The following is a 26594-nucleotide window of genomic DNA, read 5'->3' on the forward strand; positions in this document are numbered from 1 at the left end:
TTGACTCACATTATAACCTACTGCTCAGAAGTGCTAATTTTGACAACCAATAAATATGGGAAACTTAACAAGTCAGTTTTTCTTTTCCTATTTGATAACCAGAAGACATACAGGAAATTTTCAACGTAACGTTTTTATGCAAAACGATGATCCTAGTTATAGGGATATGTAACTTAATATTGTCTATCCAATCCCATTATTAACTGGCCACACAATATTCTTCGTCGTCTCTTCTATAACCAAGGCAACCTTCAATCACAGAAAATACCAATTTCAGTGCCAACACACTAACTCCTCCAAAAATCATCTTACTTCTTAAGGACACTTAAACTTCTGTTCTCCACATTGGATATCAATTCACAAAAATGAAGTGAGCATTCTTCCGCTCACACGAAATCTTCCAATATTAATTCTTGACGTGATCGATCAATGACACTCCAAAACTCGAATTGAGGGATTACAATTCTATTCGAACCACATTAAGAACCTCTTTTACACAGAGATAACAAATCCGCTCAACACCCAGTGATCATTGTGGTTTGAATCAAACCAAAATACGACACCGAACACGGGACACGCAAATGAACATAGTAAAACTAAAATTGCATACTCAAGTAATCGAACATCCTAGCTAATTATATTTAAAATGGATTAAAACATGTCAATCGGATTCTAATATATAATCAAATGAATCAAATACAATAAAAGATAAATCCTATAAATTTAATGGACACTTGAGCCTGAAATGAATCAGTCAAAAGTGAACCTGTCTAGGTACGCATTACAAAATCATAAAGATTATGTACCCATCTCGAAAGTTTCAGTCTTCAGTCCTTCAAAATTGGAGTCCGTCAATCATTTCAACTAAAAAGATGATACCTTAAAAAAAGTTCTGTAACAAAGAAACGTTATTTTCTAAATGAAAAAAAAAGAAAGAAAATAACCTGTTAAGGTTCCTCAGACTCAATAAAACACTTTCGTTTGACATTGCTGCCATGACCTCATACTTCTCATTTCTCATTCCCACCAAACCATCGCCAAACTCCACCGGAACTCTGTCTCTGTGCTGTTGCAGCAAGCTCCATTTCCTGGTCCAGAGCAGAATTCTTTTCACGAAGAGCCTGTACCTCATCCTCCACTGACTGCATTGATTCCAGCAACTTCTGGAGTTCTGCAATTTTGGCCTGGAAACGAACATTTATATTATACTCAATGCTACACGAGCATAAAGCCATATTATACTCCAAAAATAGGAAAGTACATATGTACCTCCAAGTTAAAGCATCTTGATCTCTCAGCCACAAGTTGTCCCTGGACTGATTGGAGTTCCTGAAATACATATTTAATTATGAAAAATAGCACCTATCAAATAAATTATAGCGCACCTTCATATCAAAAACGCAATAATACCTTGGACAACTCAGCATGAGTATTATTTAATTCTTCTATCTCGCCTCCAAGCTTAGAATTTTCAGCCCTGACTTCTGCAATTGACAATTCCAGTATCCGTTTCTCTTCTTTAATGGCTTCAATTTTGTCCGTCACATCGTCTTTAGAATGACCATTTACATGTGAGTTGGAATTCATATAATCTAGTTGCATGAAATCCAACTTCTCTGATTTAGACAACGCATAAGCAGAAGTAACAGAAGCCGCAGCGGCAGCGGCAGCAGGTGATTGGAAAATCTTAGGACGTACGATGTCTTTTTCCTTAGGTCTCATAACAAAAACCTAAATTTGCAAGTGACCAAGCCATCAGCCATAGAATCCACTATATGGAATACCAAAACATTAATTAATAAAACTGCCCTAAAAATATGTAAAATTAGCAAATTCTTAATGTGGCATAAAACACAATTTGCAGTCATCATAGAAACCAGTTTATTTGAATTGAATTAAATCAATTTGCATCGTACACCAATCGATCTTGTCCCACAAGGGACGTAGATAATCAATGCCATTGGCTTTTGTAAATACCAAACACCAAATTTTTAATAACACCATTTAGTCCAAGGTCTTTTGAATTGGACCACATGCCATTTTAACCACTTTTCTATCATGAACAAACAACCTGAGGAAATTTTATGCAATATTCTCCCAGTCATTGTAGTAACCTTATCTTTTCAAGCTTGTTCGATCACTGATCTCAACATTCTGATCCCCAAAACAATAAAAACATTAGATATTTGTTCTTGTGAAGATGTCTCTCACTTCCCAACATCAGCTAGCAATAGCATGGAGCATCCTTAGTCTTATTAATTCCATCAACCTACTTGACATTCTTGGAATTATTCCAGTAGCCTTTTTGTTAAAAAAAATAACTTAGGAATTCGAGGATAATTTAGTGAAATGTTCTTATGAATCCCAATATCACATTAAAAAATGTAAACTCATAGTTCACCCTCGTGTGGCTTTACTTGAAAGCATTTCGTCTACATGTTTATGAAAATTCATACTTCACTAATGCCTTGTTTTGCAATGTTATCACATAACTAACCTGTGACATTTTTCACCCATTTATCTAATGGTTTAACAGTAAGATGAAAGCAAACCATGTGAACTCGCTTTTCAACTTTCAAGTCATTCCCTTCCAATTATTCACCAAATTCATCAGAATTCCCTTAGCTTCCTTTTATTAAAGACACCACTCTCTGCAAAATATTCACATGAGATAGAGTAGGAAGTCCAAAAACTTTCAAGTCTGCAAGTGAACCTAATAAAAAGAGGCATATGTCCAAACAGGAAGGCAGTCTCTTAAGAAAGAGAATCGAGAACAGCCACAGGCTGAACCAAAAGCTTTGTTATTATACACAGAAGGAAGAAAGGCCACTAGTGTAATAAGAGGGGTCCTAACAGAATATTGTTAAGATGGTTAGGATGGTTAAGACTCAGTTAGGGAGAGGAAGGTTAGAAAAGGAACTTTGACATTATTTTTGACGGAATTACCCTTGTGTAAAGGAAAGGACTCCTTTGTAGTCCTGTTGTAGTTCTTACTTCAAAAATACAGAATCTATTCTTTCTGTTCTACAAACTCTATTCTCTTTTTTTCCCCAAGGGCACAATTATTTGTTCTCTTTGTGTGTAGAAGATTCCTAACACAGTCTGGACTCTCGAACAATTCAACAAAGATGGGTTCATGTTGTTTCCATTTCCAAAAGAAACCAAGAAGGTATATATGGTCCAAATGAGTAGACATGCATGTTCAGACGAGCAAGCAGCGTAGAATCATACAACCAAGCACTCAAGCTGCGGAGCAAAACAATGCATATTGCAAAAAGGACCAATTGAAGTACAAAAACTCTCCGATGGGTAGAATTGATGAAAAATAACATCAAACTATTGTAAGCTAGAGAGTGTGGTTATATATGAACCATCGTTGAGGATAACAGGGACAGTCAGTAGCAAAAGCACATAAATCAGTCTTCCTTTAAAATCAAATTAATAAACCCTGTCTTCCATGGACAACAAAAGTACTTTACATCACATACCTCATTGCTGTACCTCCCATTATAGCCTCCAAAAGATAACAGATACTTCTCTCCATCAACTGTTGCCGAACAGACACTAAGACCCTGGTAATGATAAAAATCAGTAGATAAATACATAAACATAACAGGGATGGAATTATTGTCAGTTATTTTAGTACAAACAATTGCTTAACCAATCATTATTGTATTCAATTACAGATAAAGAGCAGGCCCCTCATTTCAATTGGTTAATGTTAGCAAGTCAAAAAAAGTCAAATGATAAAAGAGCAGGCCCCACATATTCTGCATACAAAAGATAGAACCCACGTCTTATAGTGATGATCTGATCTTGCATAGTGAAACAGTCAACACCCAACAAATTTCTTTTTCAAACAGTGATGTAAGCATATACGCTCATTAGATATGGATATGGTTTTTCATTTGACAATATCCCACTTTATTATGAAATCTACACTTAAAATTAACCAGGATTTTTGTCATCTTTCAGGCCTACTACTGTGATTCTCAGATATCAACAGATAAAATTATTTATGTTCTTCAAAGCTTATAGGTGGAGATTGTCATTCTAGACTCTACTCAATCTCACTTTCGTCTAAACATAGATCAATAAAAAAGTGAAAGTCCTAGATCTTTCATTAACTGTACACTGTCATAAGGAAACTAAACTACAATCTCTTTGTTTTGTGAAAAGAGAAATAGGAAAGTTAGGTGTCCCTACTCCAGTGTTTAGGAGAAAACATGAACCCGATCAAGTGAAACTGAAGATACAATAAAAAGTTTCTACCAAATCAAGGCAAAATATATCTACAGGAACAAACTCAAATCCTAAATACATATATAGTCATAATAAAACAGCCTCAAAATAAGCAATCACAGGTATGGCAACAAACTCTAATACTGCCCTTGGAGAAGAGAGAATGACAATCCTCCAATAATATTCCTTCAATATTAAAAGTATATAAAAAAATAAAAAAAGATTATTTCACAAAGTAATTACCTCACTGGAAAGTGGATCTTTTGGCTTCACAACTGTCAGTACTGACCATACAAGCTTAGACATGTCTAACACCAGGGTTTCAGGGCAACCTGTTTTGCAAATTAGACAATCATACATCCATGAAGAATAAAGAATACGCAATAATGTACAGAAAATTGATGCAACGGTACTTTTACCCATCCCCTTCCCTTTTACGCAGTTTTTTGTGGTTCATTTAAGGTTTTAATTGAAACAAGGAGGCCGATTGTTTGTGAAAAAGTGTGGTTTATACTGTGTTTGATGATATGGTTGGAGTACAAAGCCTCCCCAGCCACCTTGATTTGTTTCAAGAAGGTTCTGTTTCTGGTTTCACAGTATTGAAAAGCCCGATGCAATTTCAAGGAAGTTATTATTTCTGACATGCACATGGAGTGGACTTACATGCTGAATTATTGAATTTCTAATTTGAAGAATATTTTATCTGCCTCCCTGAAGTTTTATTTTGTACTCCTCTGATACTATTTCTTTTTAATTTCAAAAATAAATCACATACCACTTCTATTATCTCCGCCACCAACTATATACCAGCTTTCATCAATAGTGACACCAGCATGACCAGCCCTTGGAGATACTAAATTACCTTGAGTTTGTGGTTGGGACCACTCCATCTGAACCAAGCAAGATTGTTAGATCAATATATGTTCAATGCTAAACTTGTATGGGGGAAAAACTACTTGGAAGGTCAATGGCCAAAACTCAAACAATTTCTGGATTGGTATATGTAAATTGAAATCAATCAAAAGTTAAAAAGGAAAATTGAGATACTTCTTCCCCTTCATTCCGTGAATTACAAGGTCCAGGTGAAGAAAGTAAGAAAAATAAGCATTATGCTTGCAACCCAACACTTGACTTAAGAAGCAAACATATCCAAAGAGATATTTACAAACAATAGTACTTGCCAAACACGAGATGAAAAAAAGTGTGTGTTGTAAATATGTACACTAGTCATCGTCAATTGCAAAGTTTGTGTTGTAAGTAACAGAGATAAGTGTAGTTTATCTTTATGAAGTCGTGAGATTTTTATTTCTATTATACATTCCACACAGTTAACATACAAATTCTGTTTCTTTCAACTGTTTACCAGTTATTAGCCTTTTCATTGAATTAAATCTCCAATGGATACAACAAATTTCAGAAAAAAATAAAAAAACACACGGACACTTGTACTTCACGTAAATTTTGTTATAAAAAATTCCAGAGGAGAAGCAGATTAGATACATATTCTCATAAAAAGAGTATAATTACTGCTTTAACAAATGTCTGCTTCTATTTGTTCCAAGCATCACCTACGGAATATTCTCACTAACACACCAAGTATTTTACTAGCCACCTGCACATACTTTAAACTAAACTCACCTAATTATTTCTAAAGGTAATAGCTTTGAGTAAAGATAACTTATCAACCAAATACATTTATGTTCCTAAAATATCAGTGAATATTAGCCAAATGTCTTGACACCTTGACGGTCTACAATTCCATCAAATTACATGAATAAGCCTGAGTGGAACAAATTACTATCATGGAGTTGATTTCATTTGTTCTTATCCATGTATTCAGGAAAAAATGTCAGATGGAGATTCCAACTTATTTTAGCAGCATCCCTAGTGATTTTTCCCCCTTAATCAGTAAGTAGTATCACTGGTTGCTAGAAGTTAAATGTTAACAAGTTTTTCCTCAACAAACATTGATTGCTAGTTCATAATTCACCAAAACGTTGATCCAAGACTAGTATATATTTATAGATAAAATCGTGACTAAATTTTATTGGATTGAACGTTCATCGTTAGACCAAAAGTTATAACTAATAGTTAGAGTGCAATTTTTTTTACTTATAAGCATAACTGTCAAAGCTTCATGATTCGGTTGTGACTTGACCTACCTAGCTTTGGCACGGAACAATTGATGCAACTCACAACAATTTCCCTCTCCACAATCACATCATTGGGAATCAAAACTATGACCTTGGTTTTGATACCAATTGTTAGATTGAGCATTTACCATTAGGCAAAAAACTACAACTAATATTCAAGACATAATTCTTTCTACTTAAAAATGTAATAGTCCATGCATCATAATTCAATTGCAAATTGGTCCAGCTGACTTTTGTTATAGGATAATTGATGCAACCCACAACAAATTTTATAATAAAAAAGAAAAGGTCAAAGAAATTCTATGCAAGACAACATTAACATGCTCTACTGTGTACAAAACAATCTGGTAGGCAAAATCGTAATGCTTTTGGGTTTGTTAAAGAGAAAGGTAAAATGCCCATTCATTGGCAGTAATCCACAAAGAAGCCAGATAAAACCCTGTGTCCCATGTTTCTGAAATTTGAAGGAGATAGAATTTTCATATGATAGGATAGGATACTGAAAAAACAGAATCTGCATTATTGATTTCTTACTGAAAGTCCTTTATGTCAGTTACTGATTTCAATATATCAGTAACAGGATAAAAGTCCATATAATAAAAAACCCTCTCACCCAAAATTAATAAATAAAATGGATAAAAAAATAGTATGAACTATTCAAGGGTCTGCTGCTTCTTCCCAACCTTTTTACTCAATTCTCATTTATATTAATAGTATGAGCTGCATTATCTTATTGAAGGAGGTATTATTCACTATCTTAGATACCTCTGACTCTGTTGTTATCACAGTGAACATTATTCCCTCAATACCCACCAATGCACACATGCCTTAAATCTCAAATATACTTTTCCTTTCTAGTGTGCAGTACGGTAAGAGTATCATATCAAAATTCAGTTTTGTGCATTATTATACACAATTTACTGATCACCCTAGAATGGAAGAAACAAGCTTAATAATACTTTGATTTAATTAAATATGCAAAGAAAAAGTTGGTAAATACTATTTACTTACTGTTTGCATGTCTAATAAATGAAGATCATTGAAGAAGACAGAATGAGAGCAACCACCAAATATTAGAAGGTAGCGCTCTCCTTGAATAGAAGCTGCATGATCGTATCTAGGAGCTGGAGGTGTCTGGCTATCAAAATCCAAGAAATTGGTGTGGTCAGCCATATGGAACTTATCCAAGGCGTGAAAACACAGTTTCTGAAAGTGTAAAATTGACACCACTTACGTAGTCTCTATCATTTCCCAATTCATACTTTCCAGATCGAGAACATGGACATCATTCAACAGCTTCCGGCTCATATCTTCTCCACCAAACAATATCACTCTTGAACCAACTAGTGTTGCAGACTGTCCTACACGAGCTACCTGGGAAAATATGTTGAAAACATTCAAATATATATTCTACTACAATCAAAATGACTTCCACCTTACATATACAGATAATACAAAGAAACACTACGTAATTGAATATTCTGCATAGATAATCCAACATTCAACAAGAAAAGAAAGTATAAAGATAATCGAACAGTAACAACCAATCCTTATCCCATTTACTGGGGCTGACTACACGGATTCACTAGCACAACACAATTAAACTATATCAAACTTTTAGAGAGGGACTTTGAAAACCTTAACCAAACAAGAAAACCAACATCCAAGAACAGAACGTCAAACTTTTAGACCAATGAACACACTTACTGGGACATTTCCAGAAGTATTAATAACTCCAAACTCGCATGTTTCAATGTCAATGTATCGAACTGCAAGAAGTTCAATGAACATTATGAGTTTTGTACGTGTTACCATGCAATAATATGCCATGCATGAATATGAAATAATCAGGCAGTTGTATGATTTTATCCTAGTATAAAAAACATTGTATAGATACTAGCCTGTTAATTCAGCAGAAGAGTCCCGTGAACTGCCACCAAGAAGAAGTAGTTTCTCCCCCCACCTAATCTGCAGAAATTTCCAAATCTATACGTATCAAAACGAATCAAATATCAATAATATCCATTTATCACTAACACTCATCTTTCATCAGTAGCCAAACTGGAGAATTTCATACTATAAGCATAGATGTGCATCAAAAGAGTTGTCGTATAAATTACCATACTGTGACCAGATGTGGCAGGAAGAAATTCCTGTGAGCTATCTCCATCCTCTTTTCCAACATTTGCTTTTAGTTTTAGAGAGGACCACGTCAAACTTCTTAAATCAAAAACCTGCAAACAGCTAAAACACATGACACACAACAAGTCCGAGATTCAAAAGCATGGTGCATACCAAATACCTGAACATCAGATAAGTGTCGGCCATTACGACTCCCACCAGCAATGTATAATTTTTCATCAACTACTGCTGCAGCATGCTACAGTGAAGAATACATGGAGTAAGAATCTGGTGCAAGGCAAAGGAAAGACTTCACATAAGAAGCCTAGAATGCCTAACGACTTCTAGCACTCAAAAAGCAAAATAACTCATAACAAGACCCAATCAGGGATCATTTTTGTGGTTTTGTTAGAAAGGATATCTAGCCTAGTTTTCCAGTTAATCTTCTGTTATTCTATTCTCTAATAAATCAAGGAAAGGAAGAGAAGTAAACCTTGTAGCGAGGACCTGGGCGAGCACCAGATAGAGTAATTGGTACCCACTCATCATATGTAAGCTCCTTATGCCAATTGTTGACTTCCATATCTCTTCAGTACTCCTTTAGACCAGGAAGAACTTTTTCAAATCACCTTTAATTTAAATTGTCAAATTAACTGTCATAAACAGGCACAGATCCGAAATGGCAAATTCTCTACAGAACACACACAAAAAATCCATAAGAGTAAAAGGGGGAAGCATGGACATGAAAATACAATCAATTTTAAATATTAGAAACAAGGTTGTCAAACTCTTAAGTTAACCGGCAAACTCGTAAGAGTCTACAATTGCGGGTAGAGAAAGACTTAACTAACTCTCAAATTCCTTTTTGGGTAAAGGCGAGCAAACTCAAATAAACTATTGAGTCAAGATACGAGTTAGCGAATTTGAAATCAAATGTAAAAGGACTGGTCAGTAACCACATTGTGATCTCACATTTATTAGATGCATAATTTTACAACGAGTTACCATTTCGTGACCCAACTCTCCATTACCAGCGATGTGATTAAGAAAAAGGAGAAGCTACCACTAGCATTACTCTACACTAGGTTACTAACAAGAAAGAAGTTCCAAAATGCAGCAAAAACATACTAGCACGAAGATCAGGGACCCTGAATGCCTCTTAACTTAAAATGTCCGAAATTACAATCACAAACTTCACAATTTTCATAATCACGTGATATTGGACAATACTTTGACATGCAACTGTAAGCATCTGAAATTGCAAATCGAGATCGAGTACACCGCAGAAATTCACTTAAATTATATTCAACAGAAACTAATACAGCATGTAAATTCGAAATAGGAGCAAATAGAAACGAATGGATTAGAATTGATAGAGAAAAAGAGTGAAACCTGTCACTAGAGAGAATTGGCAGATCTCGAAACGCCGTCGTCTGGTGCAGATGAGTATGAGGAGATCGGACGGTGGCGGAGGCAGAGCCACCGTCAGAGATCTCAATGGATACGTTGTCGTAGCCGAGACGGTTGGGTCGGACAGGCGCGACAAAACAAACGTTACGTCAAGAAGAAGCTGTGAATTGTTGTAAGTTGTACCTTGAGACTACTTGTACACTTTAGAGAACACATGGTGACAAATAGACATGGCAAATAACTTTGTTTTCCAAGTTATTTTTCGAACTCCACTTTATTTTGACGCTAATATCTGCATTGAAGTATGGATGTCAATATGGTTTAGTTAATAATTAGTTTTTTAAAATTAAGTGATTCAGTATGAAGATAGGAATGTATATCTATATATTTACTTGAATCGTTAAAACACTCATAATTTATCAAAAGTTTAATAAATTTGTTTTTATTATTTATTTTTAGTTTATTTTATTTGGAAAAATTTAACCTTTCCATTTTTAGATTGTTATTGACCTCTTGAATATTTACAAAGTTTATTCATATTTTCAATATATTTATTCTTTTGTTATAATCTTAATTATATATTATTTTTATGGAATTTTGTTTGCATTTGACCTCAATTTCATTAATACAAAATAGTTGTTATGAAGAAAATTTTATTATTTATACTATTTTTTAAAATTTTTATTTAATTTTAAAGTCACTATAATAATTGTTTGATGCTTTCTCTTTTTATTTATTTAATTGTAGGTTTAATTAGTAATTTGGTTCCTATATTTAGATCTTTGATTTGTTTTTATGTATTTTTAACTCAATTGATTTTCTGTTTTTGTAAAACGATTCAATGTGGTACTTTATATTAAATTAGTACTACCACTATTTAGAAGTATCACCTCTTAACATATAGGTATGTCAACATTTGAGACGTCTTCTATCTTAAGACATTCTTAATTTTGATACGTGACATGTTCTACATAAAAGGTAACCAAGATTTTGACACCTGAAAGAACTTGATTTTGACATATGACACTTCCAAGTAACGTTAATACTAAATTTAACTAAAGGAATCAAAATCATATAGAGTTTTGTTTCCTGATACTCAATTTAGTCTTTTTTACATTAATTCAATTGATCGGTCTTTTTCTTACAAAAAATAGAGATTCAACGTGGAATAAATATATATAGGGACCAAAAAAGAATTAACAATCTAAAACTATCAACTTAATTTTTACATACTAAAGATATAAAGAAAATTCAACAATAAATAAATATATATATATATATATATATATATATATATATATATTATAATTTAATATAAAAAGATAAATATAATTTTTTTGATGACAAGTTTTTATAAGGCAATTATTACTTGACAATTTTTTATATGACAGTGTAAACAATTTGTATTATAAATAAATATAATATTCCTTTTTTGAATAATATTATTTTGAGAAATAAAATTAAAATAGACCTTTTTAGGTTTATTTTAATTAAATGATCAAGTCATTATAAATTGTAAAAGAATATAATTAAAAATCTTACGTTAGTTGTTTGATTTTAATTTTTGTAAAAATAGTTAGGTTCCATAATTTTTTTTAGTCTCAATTAAATTTTAAATTTCGACAAATTGATGTAATTAAATCATTTCATTACTGTCATGTGTTAATTCTTATCTTTTTTTTGTTTTTTCTAATTTATTTTAATCCTTTTTTATTTCTTTTAATATATTTTTAGGTGTCACATGATATTATTAGTGTTATGCGACAATGTCATATATTAGTATCACCCTTAAATATCAGTCTAACTCTAGTGTATTATTTGATTTTGATGTTTTAGAGATTTACATGCAGCTTTTAAATTTAAGAAAGTGATAGTGCTATTTAAAAAATAAAATAATAATTTATTAGATATTAAACTATAGATCGAAATATATTCCCATTTTTATCGTAAATTCATTAAAAACAAATCAAATAGATAAATATGGGTAAAAATAAATAAATGATAAACGAGAGTAAAATAATTCTATATTTACATGTGACACTAAAATAAATATAAATAAAAAAATAAATTAATAATGTCAAATGACTAAAAATGTAACTTTTGGGACAATTCTCAACAAAATAAATGTGGGTACTTTTTTTTATAGCAAATAAATTTTAGAACAGAGGATTAAATATGTTTTTGGTCCATTAATTCTGAGTGAGAATTGGAGTTAGTCTATTGTCAATTTGACCCAATTTAATCCTTAAACTTTAGAATTACGTGAATTTAGTTATTTTAATAAAATTTTGTTAAGTTTAGCTAGCGTTTTAAATGCATCTCAAACAAGTCAAATGTTATCATAAAACAAATTTAAAACGTCAACAAACTTAATATAATTTGTTAAAAAAACTAAATTCACACATTTTTTAAGTTGACGTTTAAAATTGACAAACTATATTGGACTAAAGTTTTAAAGATGAATTAATTACAATTTTAAGGACTAAAAACATATTTAACCGAAAAATAAAACAAATGATAAAAAAGAGTAAAATAACTCCTTCTACACATGTGAAAACAAATAATTATAAATAAAAAATAAATTAAAAATGTCAAATAACTGAGAACCCAAATTTTGGAACACTTGTTAACAAAATAAACATGGGTAAAATTAGATATAAATAAAAAAAACAAATTAACAATGTCAAATAACTAAAATTCCAACTTTTTAAACACTTGTCAATATAAACATGGGTCATAAAGTTTTTTTCTTAGTATATTTTTTTCTTCTATATTATAATTTCTCATATATTATACTAGATAATAGATTATAACACATAGGTACGATAAGAAAAACTATAATGACAAATTTATATATTAATTTATAAATTTTAAATTATTGGTATCTAAAATAGTCTCTATTATAAATAAAAAATTATAATTGGTTTGTAAATTAAACTCCAAATTAGTCTAGCATTAGCTACAGATGTTTTGGCTATTAAAGGAATTAGTGTCTAAATCGGTAGCCAAAATCTTTGTAGCTAATATTAGAGACCACTCAAGAGTCTAATTCACAAACCAATTATAATTGTTATTCATAGTAGAGACTATTTTAGATAGAAATAATTTTAAGTTTATGAATTGGTATATTAATTAGTGAGTATATGACTATTTATTTTTTATCTCCTAATTATTTTTTATCTCTAAAATTGATTGTCATCTGGAAATTTTCTTGGAGAGAGGGTGCTTTTTACAATTAGTAAATTAGAAAATGTTCCGACTTGACCCAAGTCGTTCCTGAGAAACATCGTTAGGAACAACCACCACGTTCTCGAGGTATTGTCCGTTTTGGAAGGTGAAGCTCCATCATGATTTTGTCCTTAAAAAGTGCATCATAGGGTGGAAGGAATGATGAGTATTTAAATTGTATTTGACCTATACTTTTAAGCGATATTAAATAATTAAATATCATTTTTAATATTAATATAAATTAATAGTTACTTACAATAATTTAACTAAATTTTATTCTCTAATATAATTTTATAATTAATTAAATGAAAGTAAATTAATACTATAAAACAATTTCTTTGGAGGCTTTTTTTAGAGGCCTAAAAAAAGAGTTTCACGTTCACTTACTCAAATCTTCAATAAGTCCTATTGTTAATAACTCAATAGATGAAAATTTGTATGAGTTAATTTAGAATTTGGATTTTCTACTGATTTTTTTCTGCTAATTTTTTACCGTGCCTCCAAAATATTACATTGATGATCACTAATTTTGAAATTTTAAAATACATTAAAATTATTTTAAAGTATTAAAACAATGTATTTTTAATGCTCACCAGAAAACTTTATATAACATCATAATAAATATATAAAAAAACTATAATTTATTAAATATGTTTTTATTCTACAACATATACATATACCAACATAAATAAACAATAATTCTTTAAAATCTTGTATAAGATTAGGCATATGCAATGAAGTTTTAATGAGGTAATGGAAATTGTGTAAGATTAGGCTTCGATCTCTAACTATATGTTGGCATATTTTCCCCGAAAGGAAAAGAAATTGAAGGGGTATAATTTAACGATCAATAAATTTATCTTTCAAATGAAGACCATTTTAAGCGAAAAAGAAAACATGGGTGGAAGAGAATGAAAGCCACGAGATATTAGAATCGCTTTTAAGAAGCAGATTCTAAAAAAGAGTAGTTTGGTTGGGACAAGCGCATTCCACGCTGAAAGACCCAATTTTCAGGCAGCCGACAAAACAAATAACATTCCTATAATAGTAAAGCAATACACGTTGTCGATGGCATGCAAAAATAGGAAAAAATAGGAACCAAGCAAACATAGGAACGAAGGTAGAAGTCGAAAATGGTGGAGGACATTCTCCTTAAACCCCTCCTTCCCACACCCTTTTATCCCAAATCTATTAACTTCCCCCTCAGCCCTGGCTTCTACTCATAGGGGCTCTCGTTTTTTCTCTCCCACACCAAACAAACCAAGAGAGGAAGAAAGAAAGAAAAGAGTAACACATCTTTTTGTTCTTGACCCTTCTCTTGGCAAAAAACCTTCTTCTTCTTCGTCTTCTTCTTCTTCTTTTTCATCTCACACCACCATGGCTTTCCCACTCCTCTTCCTTCTCTTCCTCTCCCTCCCATTCTCCTACGCAAATCTCAACGCTGATTACTACAAAGAAACATGCCCAGACTTCCCAAAAATCGTAATGGAAAACATCTACACCAAGCAAAGCACAAGCCCCGCCACAGCACCCGGTATTCTCCGCCTCTTCTTCCATGACTGCATAACCGACGGCTGCGACGGCTCCATCCTCATCTCCTCCAACGCCTACAACCCCCATGCAGAACGTGATGCGGACCTCAACCTCTCCCTCTCCGGCGACGCCTTCGACGTCATAGTCAAGATCAAGAACGCGCTCGAGCTCGCATGCCCCGGCGTCGTTTCGTGTTCCGACATCGTGGCACAGGCCACCAGAGACCTTGTCAAGATGGTGGGTGGACCCTACTATCCCGTGATGTTGGGGAGAAAAGACAGCTTTGATTCTGACGCTGCAAAAGTGGTCGAAAGCCTTCCCACGCCCAACATGACCATGGACCAGATCATTGAGAAGTTCACCAAGAAGGGTTTCACGGTGAAGGAGATGGTGGCTCTGACCGGTGCACACACCATTGGGTTCACTCACTGCAAGGAGTTCATCAACAGGATCTACAACTTCAGCAAAACCTCCGATGCTGACCCCTCCATGCACCCTAAACTGGTTGCAGGGTTGAGATCAGTGTGCCATAACTACACCAGTGACCCCTCCATGGCTGCATTCAATGACATGAGGACTCCAGGGAGGTTCGACAATGCTTATTTCCAGAATGTGATGAATGGGTTGGGGCTCTTGGTCTCTGACTCCATGCTCGGTGTGGACCCTAGAACCAAGCCATTTGTGGAACTGTATGCAAAAGACCAGCAAGCTTTCTTCAACGACTTTGCAAATGCAATGGTGAAGCTTTCTGCATTTCAAGTCAAAACTGGCAAGGAAGGAGAAGTCAGGTCCAGGTGCGACCAGTTCAACAACCTTAAACGCGTCTAAGCAACAAACATTTTACGTACTGAGGTTGAAATTATTTGATCCTTCCAAACTACATATATAATCCTTAAACTCCTGTGTTTATTATCATCTTTATATGATCCATACTAAACTATTGTTTTTTATTTATAAAAGAAATGAACCATATATATATATACACATTAGTATGCATCGTATGGAGATTTGTTGAGATAATGTAGTTTGGGATCATCAAATAATTTCTTGGGGTTTTTTGTATCTAGAGAGCCATGAGTATACATTCTTATTTGTGTCCTTTTAAGAAGAAGGATGTGAGAAACTTAATTAACTATATTGCTTATAAATAAGAGCCATGAGTACTTTGATTCCTTTTTGTTGCTTGATTTTGTTTTGTGAGAGAGGTGAAGATGCATAAGGCTTGTGATGGAGAATGTAGTTTTACCCATCTGGTATTTGTGCTGTTGCTTCTATAGTGGATATATAATTGTATGTGATAATAATAAATAAATAATAGTTAATTATATTAGAAAAGTTCATCTTGTATTTTATATATTTACGTGTGTGTACGAGTTAATAACTAATAATAATAAATATAAATAACGGTAAATAGTATAAATAGGTATAATAAATAATAATAAAATAAGTTGTAATAAATAATAAATAATATAAATAAATATAACAAATTGTAATTAAATTATTCGTAATAAATAATAATAAATTATAATTAATATAAGTAATATTAATAATAGATCATATAAATGATAAACCAACAATACTAAATTTATAAATAAAAATAATTAAATAATAAATAAAGCTTTATGAAATTTAATGTCTATTCACTACATGTTGAAATTGTGATCAAGGTGAATCAGTATTTGCACAAATAAAATGATATAAATCCAAATGATATTAGTGATAAAATGATATAGGTTAATCATATTGGTCAGAAAAAACAAATGATCATATTTTTTTCATTGTTGAACTTTTGTACTTTTATATATACTCTTCGTAATTTTCTTTTTCATGTTTTGTTATTTTATATTCTATACCTTTCGCATTTTTATGCATCGTCTAAGTACTTTTTCATAATTCACTTCTTACATTTGCTATATGGTTTATTATTTGTAGTCTTATATTATATCTTCTATTCTCATTTTATAATATATATATATATATATATATATATATATATATATATATATATATATATATTCAAATGTGAAAAAAAAAACAAAATATAAGTATTATTGTATTGATAATATATCCATTTCAAAATTAATATATATATATATATATATATATATATATATATATATATATATATATAAATACCAAGGTAAACTCAAAATTTTATAATTAATACATTGAATTTAAATTTGTTAAAATCTTAATTTTCTATATTTTAAAACTTTAAAGCATAAGATACCAAATAAGTTTTCCATTTTTTCTCATGGCAACACCACACTCTTTGCACCTTACTATTTGCACTCTTCTCAAATTTGGGCCATGAGTAATGATCAAGTTCGCTCCAAAATAATACTTCATCTCAAACTGTAATACACTTATGTTAAATTTAAATAATAACTTAAAAATTAATTTTAACAACTACGTTATTAAAGAGTGAAAATAATAAGTTTTTAAAATTTTTAAAATATATGAATAATAACAAAAAAAAATGTCGTAACAAAGTTTGAATTTGAAATGCTGAGAACAAAATTTGAAAAATGAAAAATAATATTTTTTTAATAAAATATGTTAATATTGGAAAATAATAATAGTATAAATTAAAATATGATAAAAAAAATAAATTATTAAAAAATGACATCATAATAAATTAAATTATAAAATACTGAAAATAATATAACATTTAAAAGTGTAATACAATGTAAATAATAATTTAAATAACATATGTTTATGTTTATTATTAAAAAATTAAAATTATAAATTTTTAAACTTTTAAAAATATAAAATAACCGATTTCAATTTCAGTTTTTTCTAAAATTTATAATTATATTGTTAAATTTAAAATTCGTAACATACAATAACAAAGTTTGAATTTAAAATTAAAAAAAATTATAAAAAGAATAGTTTCAAAGTTCGAATTTAAAATTCAAATTAAAAAAAATGTAAAAACATTATGTTTTCTTAATGATCTTTTAATGTGTCTAAATGTTTTTAACCTATAGGAAAGATTCGTATTTAAGATGAAAACAAAATATGAAAGGTGAAGAAATAAAAAAAATATTCAAAATATGTGAATAATGAAAAATAAGAAAAAAAAAGTTAAAATATAATATAAAAAATTAAATAAATAATTGAATAATAACATCCATAATAAACTAAATAATGAAATATTAAAAATAATACTAAATTTAAAATTGGAATACACTTATCTTAAATTTAAGTAATAATTTAAATAATTGTATTATTAAAAAGTGAAAATTTAAAATTTTTAAAACGTTTAAAGATTTAAAAATATCGATTTCAATTTTAATCTTTCACCAAAATTAGTACTCATTTTGTCACATTTTAAATTTTAAATATACAAAGTTTGAATTTAAAATTTAAAATTTTAAAAAATAAAAAATATGATAATAAAATTTTAATTTAAAATTTAAAATATAAAAAAAAATCTAACGAATCCTTTTTAATGTCTCTATATAGTTTTATGGTATGTCTAACTTATTAGATGACTTTCTATTTAAGATAAGATCAAAATCTAAACATAAAAAAATTCAAAAATTTAATGAAAATATGTGAATAATGACAAGTAATAATAATGAAAATTAAAGAATGATATAAAATAATAAATAAATAATAGTGACATCATTAATAAATTAAAAATAAACTAAATAATAAAATACTGAAGTTATTAATTTATTCAAGATCATAATACACTTATTTAAATTTAAATAATAATTTTAATAACATAAAAATATGTGTATTATTAAAAATGAAAAATTGTAAATTCTTTCAACATTCAAATATATCAAAATAATTAACGATCATAATTTTAACCTTTTTTATAAAATTAAGATTCGAAATTCGTAATATATCGTATCAAAATCTCAAAAACAAAGTTTCATCTTAAAATTAATAAAATAATATGTTTCATCTTATTATTCAGAACAGATAAACTAGTTAATAAAGTATATTAATACAGTCTTATAAATGATACGATTATATAAATATATCAATTATTCAAACAAAAATATTTTCTAGCTTTAAACACAAACTAACCATTTACAACAGTTCTCCACATAGGACCTTTCATCAACCTAATAGATGATTCCTCATCCTCCAAATGTGCCTTTGAAACTGCAATCGTAATTGCTCCCACTGATTAGGTGACGCAAAAGGAAGACAAACAGTACAAGATAGAAACACAAACAAAAAGGATAGACTAATGTGAAAAAGCGTTTTCATATAAAACAAATAAAATTTATATCACATATTTGATCAATCATACATTTATTTATTTTTTTTGTGATTTCTTTCATTAGTCTCTCAAATTGTTTTTAAGACACACATTTGTTAATTCTTTAATATTTTTATTTGTTGTTTATTTTTATCATGTAGAATATTATTTCAATATATTTTATCTAATTATTTTTTATTTTCTAACTCATTATCAATCATATTGTAATTTTTTCAATATAATTGTATAAACAACTTTTAGTTACTACAGTATGAAAATTTAATGTAATTATCATAATTTCTTTTTATCACCATCTAACATTTGAAGTCCAAAATATACAAAATTTATGTAAACAAACAAATACAAAAGAATTGAGATGGGATGGTGATAGGTTATATATATTTCATATAGGTTATGGTCATGGTCATGGCATAGTTATGGTCATTGAGAGATTGTGGTTCTATATGGTTATATGACATTAGTCTTACACATATAAGACCTTAGACACCACTTTTACACCAAAATCTTAAGACAATGTTGTTATGGGCCTTTATTCTTATATAATGTTTAACTTTGTCTTTTCTATCCAATGTGGAACTTTTGACTCACACTTGGACTATTCCCAACAGATGAAAATTGTAAAGAACCAAAAAATGATATCAACAAACAAATACGAAAGATTTGTGGTGGGATGGAAATCGTAAAGAACAAAAAGATAGTATAAAAATTGGGATGGTTTAAATTAAGAGAAAGTAAATAAATTTTATTACGAAATTTGTAATAAATGTAACTAACGTAATTAAGAATGTTTTTATTTGTATTTAATGATATTATATTAATTTTTTTATCCTATTATAATAACTAAAAATGTAAATATTAATAAAAAAAATAAAAACATGATAGTTATATAGTTTTATATATATAAAGTTATTCCAATTTTTGTCTCGAATTCTGTAAATAATTTTTTCTTTCTTCTCATGTTCAGTTTCGTGTATTCAAAAGAGTGTTGACCGAATATTTTTTCCTCGCAATCTAATGCACACACAGAGAAGGATAACAACGAAAAAAAAAATAGAACTTCGTGAAAAATACAGTAATATAAAAATAAAAATAATGTAACCAGTAATAATTATGATTTTACCTAACACTTGTCTTGAAGTAATGGAAAGAATACCTATTCCAAACTCATCTCTAAATTAAAAATGATTTGACCCTAAAATGTGAAGCACAACTTTAGTGACCAGGAATTGGACAGTTGTAGAAGCACCACTAACTACCTACTTAGTGGGTTTTAATTAGGGCCACACTTTAGCTAATACCCTAAGAAAACTTAATTGCCTCTAAAGTTTATCATTATTTATTATAATAATCCCTTCACTTTGCCAATTTCAATTCATCTGCCAGTTCACACTGTAAACCCAGATATTATTTTTTAATATTAGACAATGGATACGTTTAGATAACAAGTTCAATTAAATGTTTATTTAAGAAAATATTAAATAATACTTTTGTATAATAATTTTGACTCATAAATTATCAAAATGAAAAATAATTTTCAGTAAATTAAACGGAAATTAATAAATTTTAAGTTAATGTAAAATAACCAAGAGCATTGATTAAAAATAATTAATAAATATTAAATTTTATAAAAGTTTATATTTATTGTGACATAAATGGAAATCCCACTTTAATAACTATTAATGAAATTTTACTTTATGTAAAGGACAAAAATTCTATGAGTTTTATACAGTTGTCATAGGTAATTTATTTGATACACATAAAAAATTAAAAATAATTAAATAATAAAATAATTTTAACACTTGTTTTATCTTTTTAAAATATGTTTTTATTCTTTGATTCATAAAAATTGGAATTTGTTTCCTTCGAAACATTGATACAATTTTGAATCATCGGTTCAATTTAGTCTCTAAAAACATGTTTATTTAATTTTTTTAATCAAATTTTATTAAATTTATTTGACATTTTAAATATAAATATTTAGATACAAAAATAGTAAAAAATCAATTAAGAATGTATGAAGTTATATGATGCTTAAAACTTAATCATGTCTGCTTAAAAAAAAGCATGTTATATGCATTATAAATACATTTCTTTTGTAAATTCCATTAACTAACCAATAACTTTATTAAATAATGTATAATAAAAAACAAAGTGATATTAGAATTTGGACTAAACTAATCTTGATGCCAAGAGTTACATACATTTCACAAAATTTACAAGTAAACCCCATTTAGATGGCAATGCAAATTTTACAAAAAATGCAAATTTAAATAGTGTTTTTTGGAATTTTATGTCATGAATAAAAGAATTCATTGCAACTTATTGAATGAAATGTTTTTAAAAAGTATTCTTCAATGAAACAAAACTAGTTAGATTTATTTATATTTAAGTTATGTTAAAGGATTTCCTTTTAAGTTAACATTGTTTTTGTAATATTTAAGTTTAGAAGGAAAGTATAGCCCAGAAATTTATGGATTTTAGTGGGTTTTGATGTGTGAACATGTTGACGAATTCCACAAAGTAAAGTCATGAACTAAATTAGTAATGAGTTATAACCATCACTTTATATATGTCAATCTCCATATTCACTTTTCTTTCCTTTTGTATTTTTCCATTACTGAACATTTTAATTAATTTCTGTAATTTATATTAGGAAATGTGAATTGTGCCATTTAGGGAAGAAGAAAAAAGAAAAAATCAATTAATAAGATGCATGCAACCATAAATGTTAATGAAATAGCTAAAAGAGTAAATTAGTTGAATTTATTGGAATCAGAGGGAAGAAAGAGAATTTTTTTTCCTGACTCTTACTATTTTTTCTTTGTTAATTTATTTTTATTGATGCGAGTAGAGTAGACCATCAGTAATTTTATTTTCAAACTAAATTTTTCTTCTGATATTCAAGTAAATTTTTGTTGTTGTGAAAGACTAAATTTCCATCATATTTTTTATTAATTAAAATAATTTATTATAAATAAATATATAAATATAAATTCATGTGAATATAAATTAAAAAAATATATTTAATTTAATATTCATAAAGTAATTATGATAAATAAAATAATTTAAATATAGTTAAATTATGATAATAGAAAAATTATTATAATAATTCTATATTTATGATTTTTTTAACTAAATATTTAATAAATTTCAATACTTTTTTTTCTATTTTAAAAATTTTATTGATTTTAATTAAAATTTGATACTTTGTTATATTTTTAATTTTCTATTTTCTAACCTTTTTCTAACTAAAATTTCTGTTTCTATAATTTTAAATATTTTTTTTATATTTTTTTTCCAAATAGAAATTTATATTTTTTTCAAACCGAAAAAACAATTAAACTGTCCCTAAATGCTAGTTGAGAAAATAAAAAAATACATATGAATTTAGTAGTAACGATAGTACAGATTTAAAAGAGTTGACTGTTTAGGAAAAAAATTTAAAAAATGATTTTAATAAAAATTAACTGTAATAAATGACAAGAAGTCAAAACAATAAATAGTGTCGAATACGCGTAAAAGATATTTTTTATGTGTGAAAGTGTTATTGTCTGTAATGAAGGAAAGGAAGGTACTAGAAAAAAAAAATAACTTTTTCTACTTTACAAACCCTATATAAAGGCTTTTGTTACCTCAAACTCTTCACACTCGAGTGAGAATAAACCCACAATTCTCATTTTCAGCATTCAAAAAAGTTGATTAGCTGATGATGGCAAGCTTCAAGGTCTTAGGGTTTGCTTTCATTGCTTTGTTCATTCTCGACCTTGCAGTTGCTGCCAGGGCCCCAGAAAGGGCTCCAACCAGAAAAGGTGGCGAAGGAGGTGGGGGTGGCGGAGGAGGAGGAGGAGGGGGTGGCGGTGTAAAGGGTGGTTCTGGGTCTGGGTCAGGGGCTGGCTACGGGACTGGTGGCGGTAAGAAGGGTGGTGGAGGAGGTGGTGGTGGTGGAGGTGGAGGAGGTGGTGGAAGTGGAGGATCCGGTGAAGGAAGTGGTTCGGGTGTAGGAGGTGGAAGTGGAAGCGGAGGACGAGGTGGTGGTGGTGGAGGAGGTGGTGGTGGAGGTGGCGGAGGAGGTAGTAATGGAGGTTCTGGGTACGGGTCTGGAGGTGGGTCAGGTTGGGGTTCAGGTGGAGGAGGAAATCATCATAAGTTCCATTAAACTGAGAGATGATTTTGCTTTATATGATATCATGTAATAGTGATTGCCATGTTAAATGTGATTTCTAGAAATAAATTGCAGTGTGATTACTTTGGTGATGGTTGCTGCTTCATGCATGCATGGTGGGTGATAGTACACAGATTTCATGATTAGTTGGTTATTATTATATAAAAATATAATTTACTGTGTATTATGCAGATTTCCTCCTCTTATTCATTACTTCCATTTTCCAATTAATCCCGAGAAAAAAAAATGTAATAATATTATTGGGGTGAACACCGGTGAAAAAACTTCTCATCAACTAATTTTTTGAGTAAGGACTAATTTCTTATTCAACTCATTATATAATTAATAAACAATATCTAATTATATATATATATATATATATATATATATAATAAATATAAAAAATAATAAAAACCACAAAAGAAGTACATGGTATTGTAATAATTTTATTATCAAGTTATTAAAGTAGAATTTAGGTATTACATTTATGTTTTGTTTATTTCCGCTTATCACACGGATAGAATGAATCCCCACGACAGTGAAAAGATTTGAAGAGAAATACATCAATTTTACTAAAATATTCATTTTTTTTTTTTTAATTTGACTATATCGATGAGAATCGCTTTTGGATGATGTTAGAATCAATTACGAGGACTGCAAACCTATTTTAAGAGAATGCTATTAAATTGTTCTGAGATGAATGAAGCAGAGTTTTAATAATAATAATATTAATAATAACAATAATAATTATATTAATAATGATATTAATTATTATAATAAAGATATTAATGATAATGAAAATAATAATGATATTAATGATTATAATAATAATAATAATAATAATAGCAATAACGATAATAATAATTATTATAATAATAATAACAATAATAATAAAAAAATAAAAATGGTAAATGGTAATCTATATCATTTATTGACTTTCATAAACTCTCATCAAACTTTTTCATCTTTCACCATCTTTCAAGCATGAATTTGATTGATCAAGGAAGAGTTATTAGGTATATAGGATTCTTTGACAAATTAAAATAATTATAACATGTACATATTAAATTATTATATTATAACTAATAATTACAAATTAATTTTGAAATGTTAATAATTTAAATTATAATACTATTATATATTTATATCCTTAAGAAATATAATATAAAAAAGTTTTAAACTATTTTTACTTTAATTTTTAATTAAAAAAAATGTTAACGGACTGGATCGACCCGCATTTTGGTTTGTCAAATTGATGTCTAGATGAGCTGGGCCAAAACAGGCTAACAAATTAATATTTTACAAAGAAACATGCAAAGAGATCACAATACTAAAATATATATACTTTTGTTATATCTGTAACACCCCAGATGGATATTACTAGATAAAATTTATTTTTACAAAATATACTTTAAGAAATTCAGACATTATAATAAGTTCCCAAGCGCGGGAAATTCAAAACTTGTCTCGTCATAATCCATTCATACTATCTCTTCTTTATTACAAGTTCATAATGGATAAAACATCAAAATGTCTATTACAAAATGTAGAAAACATGGCATAATGAAAATCCCCCATCGGTAGCCCCGCTTTGTCGCTAAGCATCAACATGATCACCTGAATTCACGTCTGCTCCCACGCAACAAGTCATGTGATCATCGCCAAAACACAAACACACAAACAAGAAAGGGTGAGCTGACAAAAACACAATACAATCATAAGACAAAATAAACTGTCTCTTACCCCAATCTAGTTTAATTAATTTTAGTTTGGTACACTCGTTTTCACAATATACTTCCAATCTCATAACCTATATGAGAAAGATTCAACTACAACCTTGGTCCTTAGGGATTATCATGCTTTCACGAACCTACCCGTTCGTGGTCCAACTCTACGGACCTCCCCGTCCGTAGTCCAACTCTACGAACCTGCCCGCCCGTAGTCCAACATGCGTGAACACCTACTATGAACCTCCCCGCCCATAGTAGCCTCAGGTGTGAGCTCGGAACATACGAACCTACCCGCTCGTATCCCCACACAAGAGTACAACCGATACGGACCTCCCCGCCTGCATCAATCACGCATCTCACAACTCCGTTACGAACCTCCCTGCTCGTAACCAATCCAGCATATCCTTGACCAAGCTACTGAGAAAAGGAAAGAAAACGTCCATGCAAATCCATCTGCAAAGGACCTCTGCCACTACACTCCCGTCTGGCACCCCTCCAAAGACCGCTAGGTGAAACACGCTCCAGGCCGCCTGGCGGTGTCTTTCTACCGCCGGGCGCCTGACCTCACCATCAGCTCTGTTGTGTGGCTTACCGCCTGGCGGGGCTTCTCCCACCGCCGGGCGCCACACCAGTAAAGACACTCCTCTACTGGTTTATATACTTGCACATATTTTCATGCACATTCAACCATTAAATCTCACATCCAGATCACTAGCTACCAATATTTACAGTACTACAAATCATCAACTCATCCAACTCCCAAGCATTCAACCAAGTAAGCACTCATTCATGATTATTGGAAGTTAAACATACACAACTCAGTCCCCGACTTGCACATGCAATATTATGACCCGAATGCCATTATCAGTATTACCCCATTTATTTACAAGGACACTATTTTCATATCGTACATCCCCAAATGATAGTTTATAGCATTACTCACCACCCAAATCATTCACATGCTCTATTTTCACTTAATATGACACTTTAAGCATTATCGACATGTCATACATTTCATAAAAGCGCAACTGCATACTAGCATTCTGAACACGCATATGATGGTACCAAAATAGTCTTGCCAGTATATTCATTCGATTATCTCAAGTCCACATAATATAGTTCATGCATCAACCCATCCTACTAGGTGACTCTTACACCGCACAAGTACCCCCATTTTATATTAAAAATCATTCCCTAACACCCATAATAAAATCTGTGATTCTCCACTGCACACCCTAACCCACTGAGCGCGCCGATCACCACTGGCCACTCAATACCGCTTGGCGGCACATAGCATATCGTCGGGCGGCACATCAGAAACCTGAAAATTCCAGATTTCCCGCATCTGCAGAAAACCCTATTACCCCTAAATTTCCAATTCAATTTCTCATCGTAGATTTAACCACATGCATTAGTTTAAGTAGCACACACAGATCATTTTATGCACTCTAATTGGGACTTTCAATAACACATTACTGCTTCCTCTAAATTCCAAATTGTAATCAACATACACCATAGCATTCATACAACCAATACACATTGATCGGATTTCCATACACCCGTTAAATCAGTATTCAATCACGTCAATGAAAGCATCATCAGTATTATATAATTACAGCAATTCAACCATATCACAGAAGCATCAAACAGGTCAAAATATGCAGTTCCAGTGCGCGCCGCCTGGCGGGTCCACCATGGCTGCCAGGCGGTTCATCACAGAACCCAGAAAACCCCTGCGACAGTTGCGTCGCCTGGCGGAGCACCCTTATCCG

General features: G+C 30.4%; 3 protein-coding genes across 4 annotated transcripts; 2 read left to right on the top strand and 1 right to left on the bottom strand.

The window, feature by feature from the left end:
• Window positions 1-615: 615 nt before the first annotated feature.
• Window positions 616-10150, bottom strand: LOC114192114 (Galactose oxidase/kelch repeat superfamily protein). Of its 2 annotated transcripts, none has more exons than XM_028081705.2 (14): window positions 9909-10150; window positions 9010-9145; window positions 8698-8775; window positions 8516-8629; window positions 8297-8363; window positions 8103-8164; window positions 7630-7769; window positions 7407-7533; window positions 5018-5132; window positions 4486-4574; window positions 3489-3572; window positions 1411-1731; window positions 1270-1329; window positions 616-1184 (listed from the first exon to the last, which is right to left on the bottom strand). In XM_028081705.2, the coding sequence occupies exons 2-14, from the start codon at window positions 9097-9099 to the stop codon at window positions 1011-1013; spliced, it is 1521 nt and encodes a 506-aa protein (XP_027937506.2). In that variant the 5' UTR covers window positions 9100-9145; window positions 9909-10150; the 3' UTR covers window positions 616-1010. The 2 variants fall into 2 exon arrangements, with proteins under 2 accessions (XP_027937506.2, XP_027937507.2); XM_028081706.2 differs by having other exon boundaries at window positions 9010-9114; window positions 9909-10132.
• A 4199-nt stretch (window positions 10151-14349) lies between these two features.
• On the top strand, window positions 14350-15838 carry LOC114190954 (peroxidase 65-like). Its single transcript, XM_028080050.2, has one exon. The coding sequence runs from the start codon at window positions 14532-14534 to the stop codon at window positions 15513-15515; it is 984 nt and encodes a 327-aa protein (XP_027935851.1). The 5' UTR covers window positions 14350-14531; the 3' UTR covers window positions 15516-15838.
• A 6721-nt stretch (window positions 15839-22559) lies between these two features.
• Window positions 22560-23276, top strand: LOC114191390 (uncharacterized). Its single transcript, XM_028080560.2, has one exon. It carries the CDS (start codon window positions 22637-22639, stop codon window positions 23084-23086), a length of 450 nt encoding a protein of 149 aa, XP_027936361.2. The 5' UTR covers window positions 22560-22636; the 3' UTR covers window positions 23087-23276.
• The last annotated feature ends 3318 nt before the right edge of the window (window positions 23277-26594 follow it).

Source organism: Vigna unguiculata, chromosome 7 (genome assembly GCF_037176805.1).
Source record: "Vigna unguiculata cultivar grain cowpea cultivar isolate G323 ecotype 2 chromosome 7, ASM3717680v1, whole genome shotgun sequence".
Taxonomy (NCBI): Eukaryota; Viridiplantae; Streptophyta; class Magnoliopsida; order Fabales; family Fabaceae; genus Vigna; species Vigna unguiculata.

What these genes read in the sequence shown, in the direction of transcription:
- LOC114190954 (XM_028080050.2), top strand. Translation starts at nt 14,532, where the DNA reads ATGGCTTTCCCACTCCTCTTCCTTCTCTTCCTCTCCCTCCCATTCTCC.
- LOC114191390 (XM_028080560.2), top strand. Translation starts at nt 22,637, where the DNA reads ATGATGGCAAGCTTCAAGGTCTTAGGGTTTGCTTTCATTGCTTTGTTC.
- LOC114192114 (XM_028081705.2), bottom strand. Translation starts at nt 9,099, where the DNA reads ATGGAAGTCAACAATTGGCATAAGGAGCTTACATATGATGAGTGGGTA. An exon ending in GACACTTATCTGATGTTCAG is followed by an intron (nt 8,630 to 8,697) that starts GTATTTGGTATG and finishes AGCTGTTTGCAG; the next exon opens with GTTTTTGATTTAAGAAGTTT. An exon ending in CCACATCTGGTCACAGTATG is followed by an intron (nt 8,364 to 8,515) that starts GTAATTTATACG and finishes AAATTTCTGCAG; the next exon opens with ATTAGGTGGGGGGAGAAACT.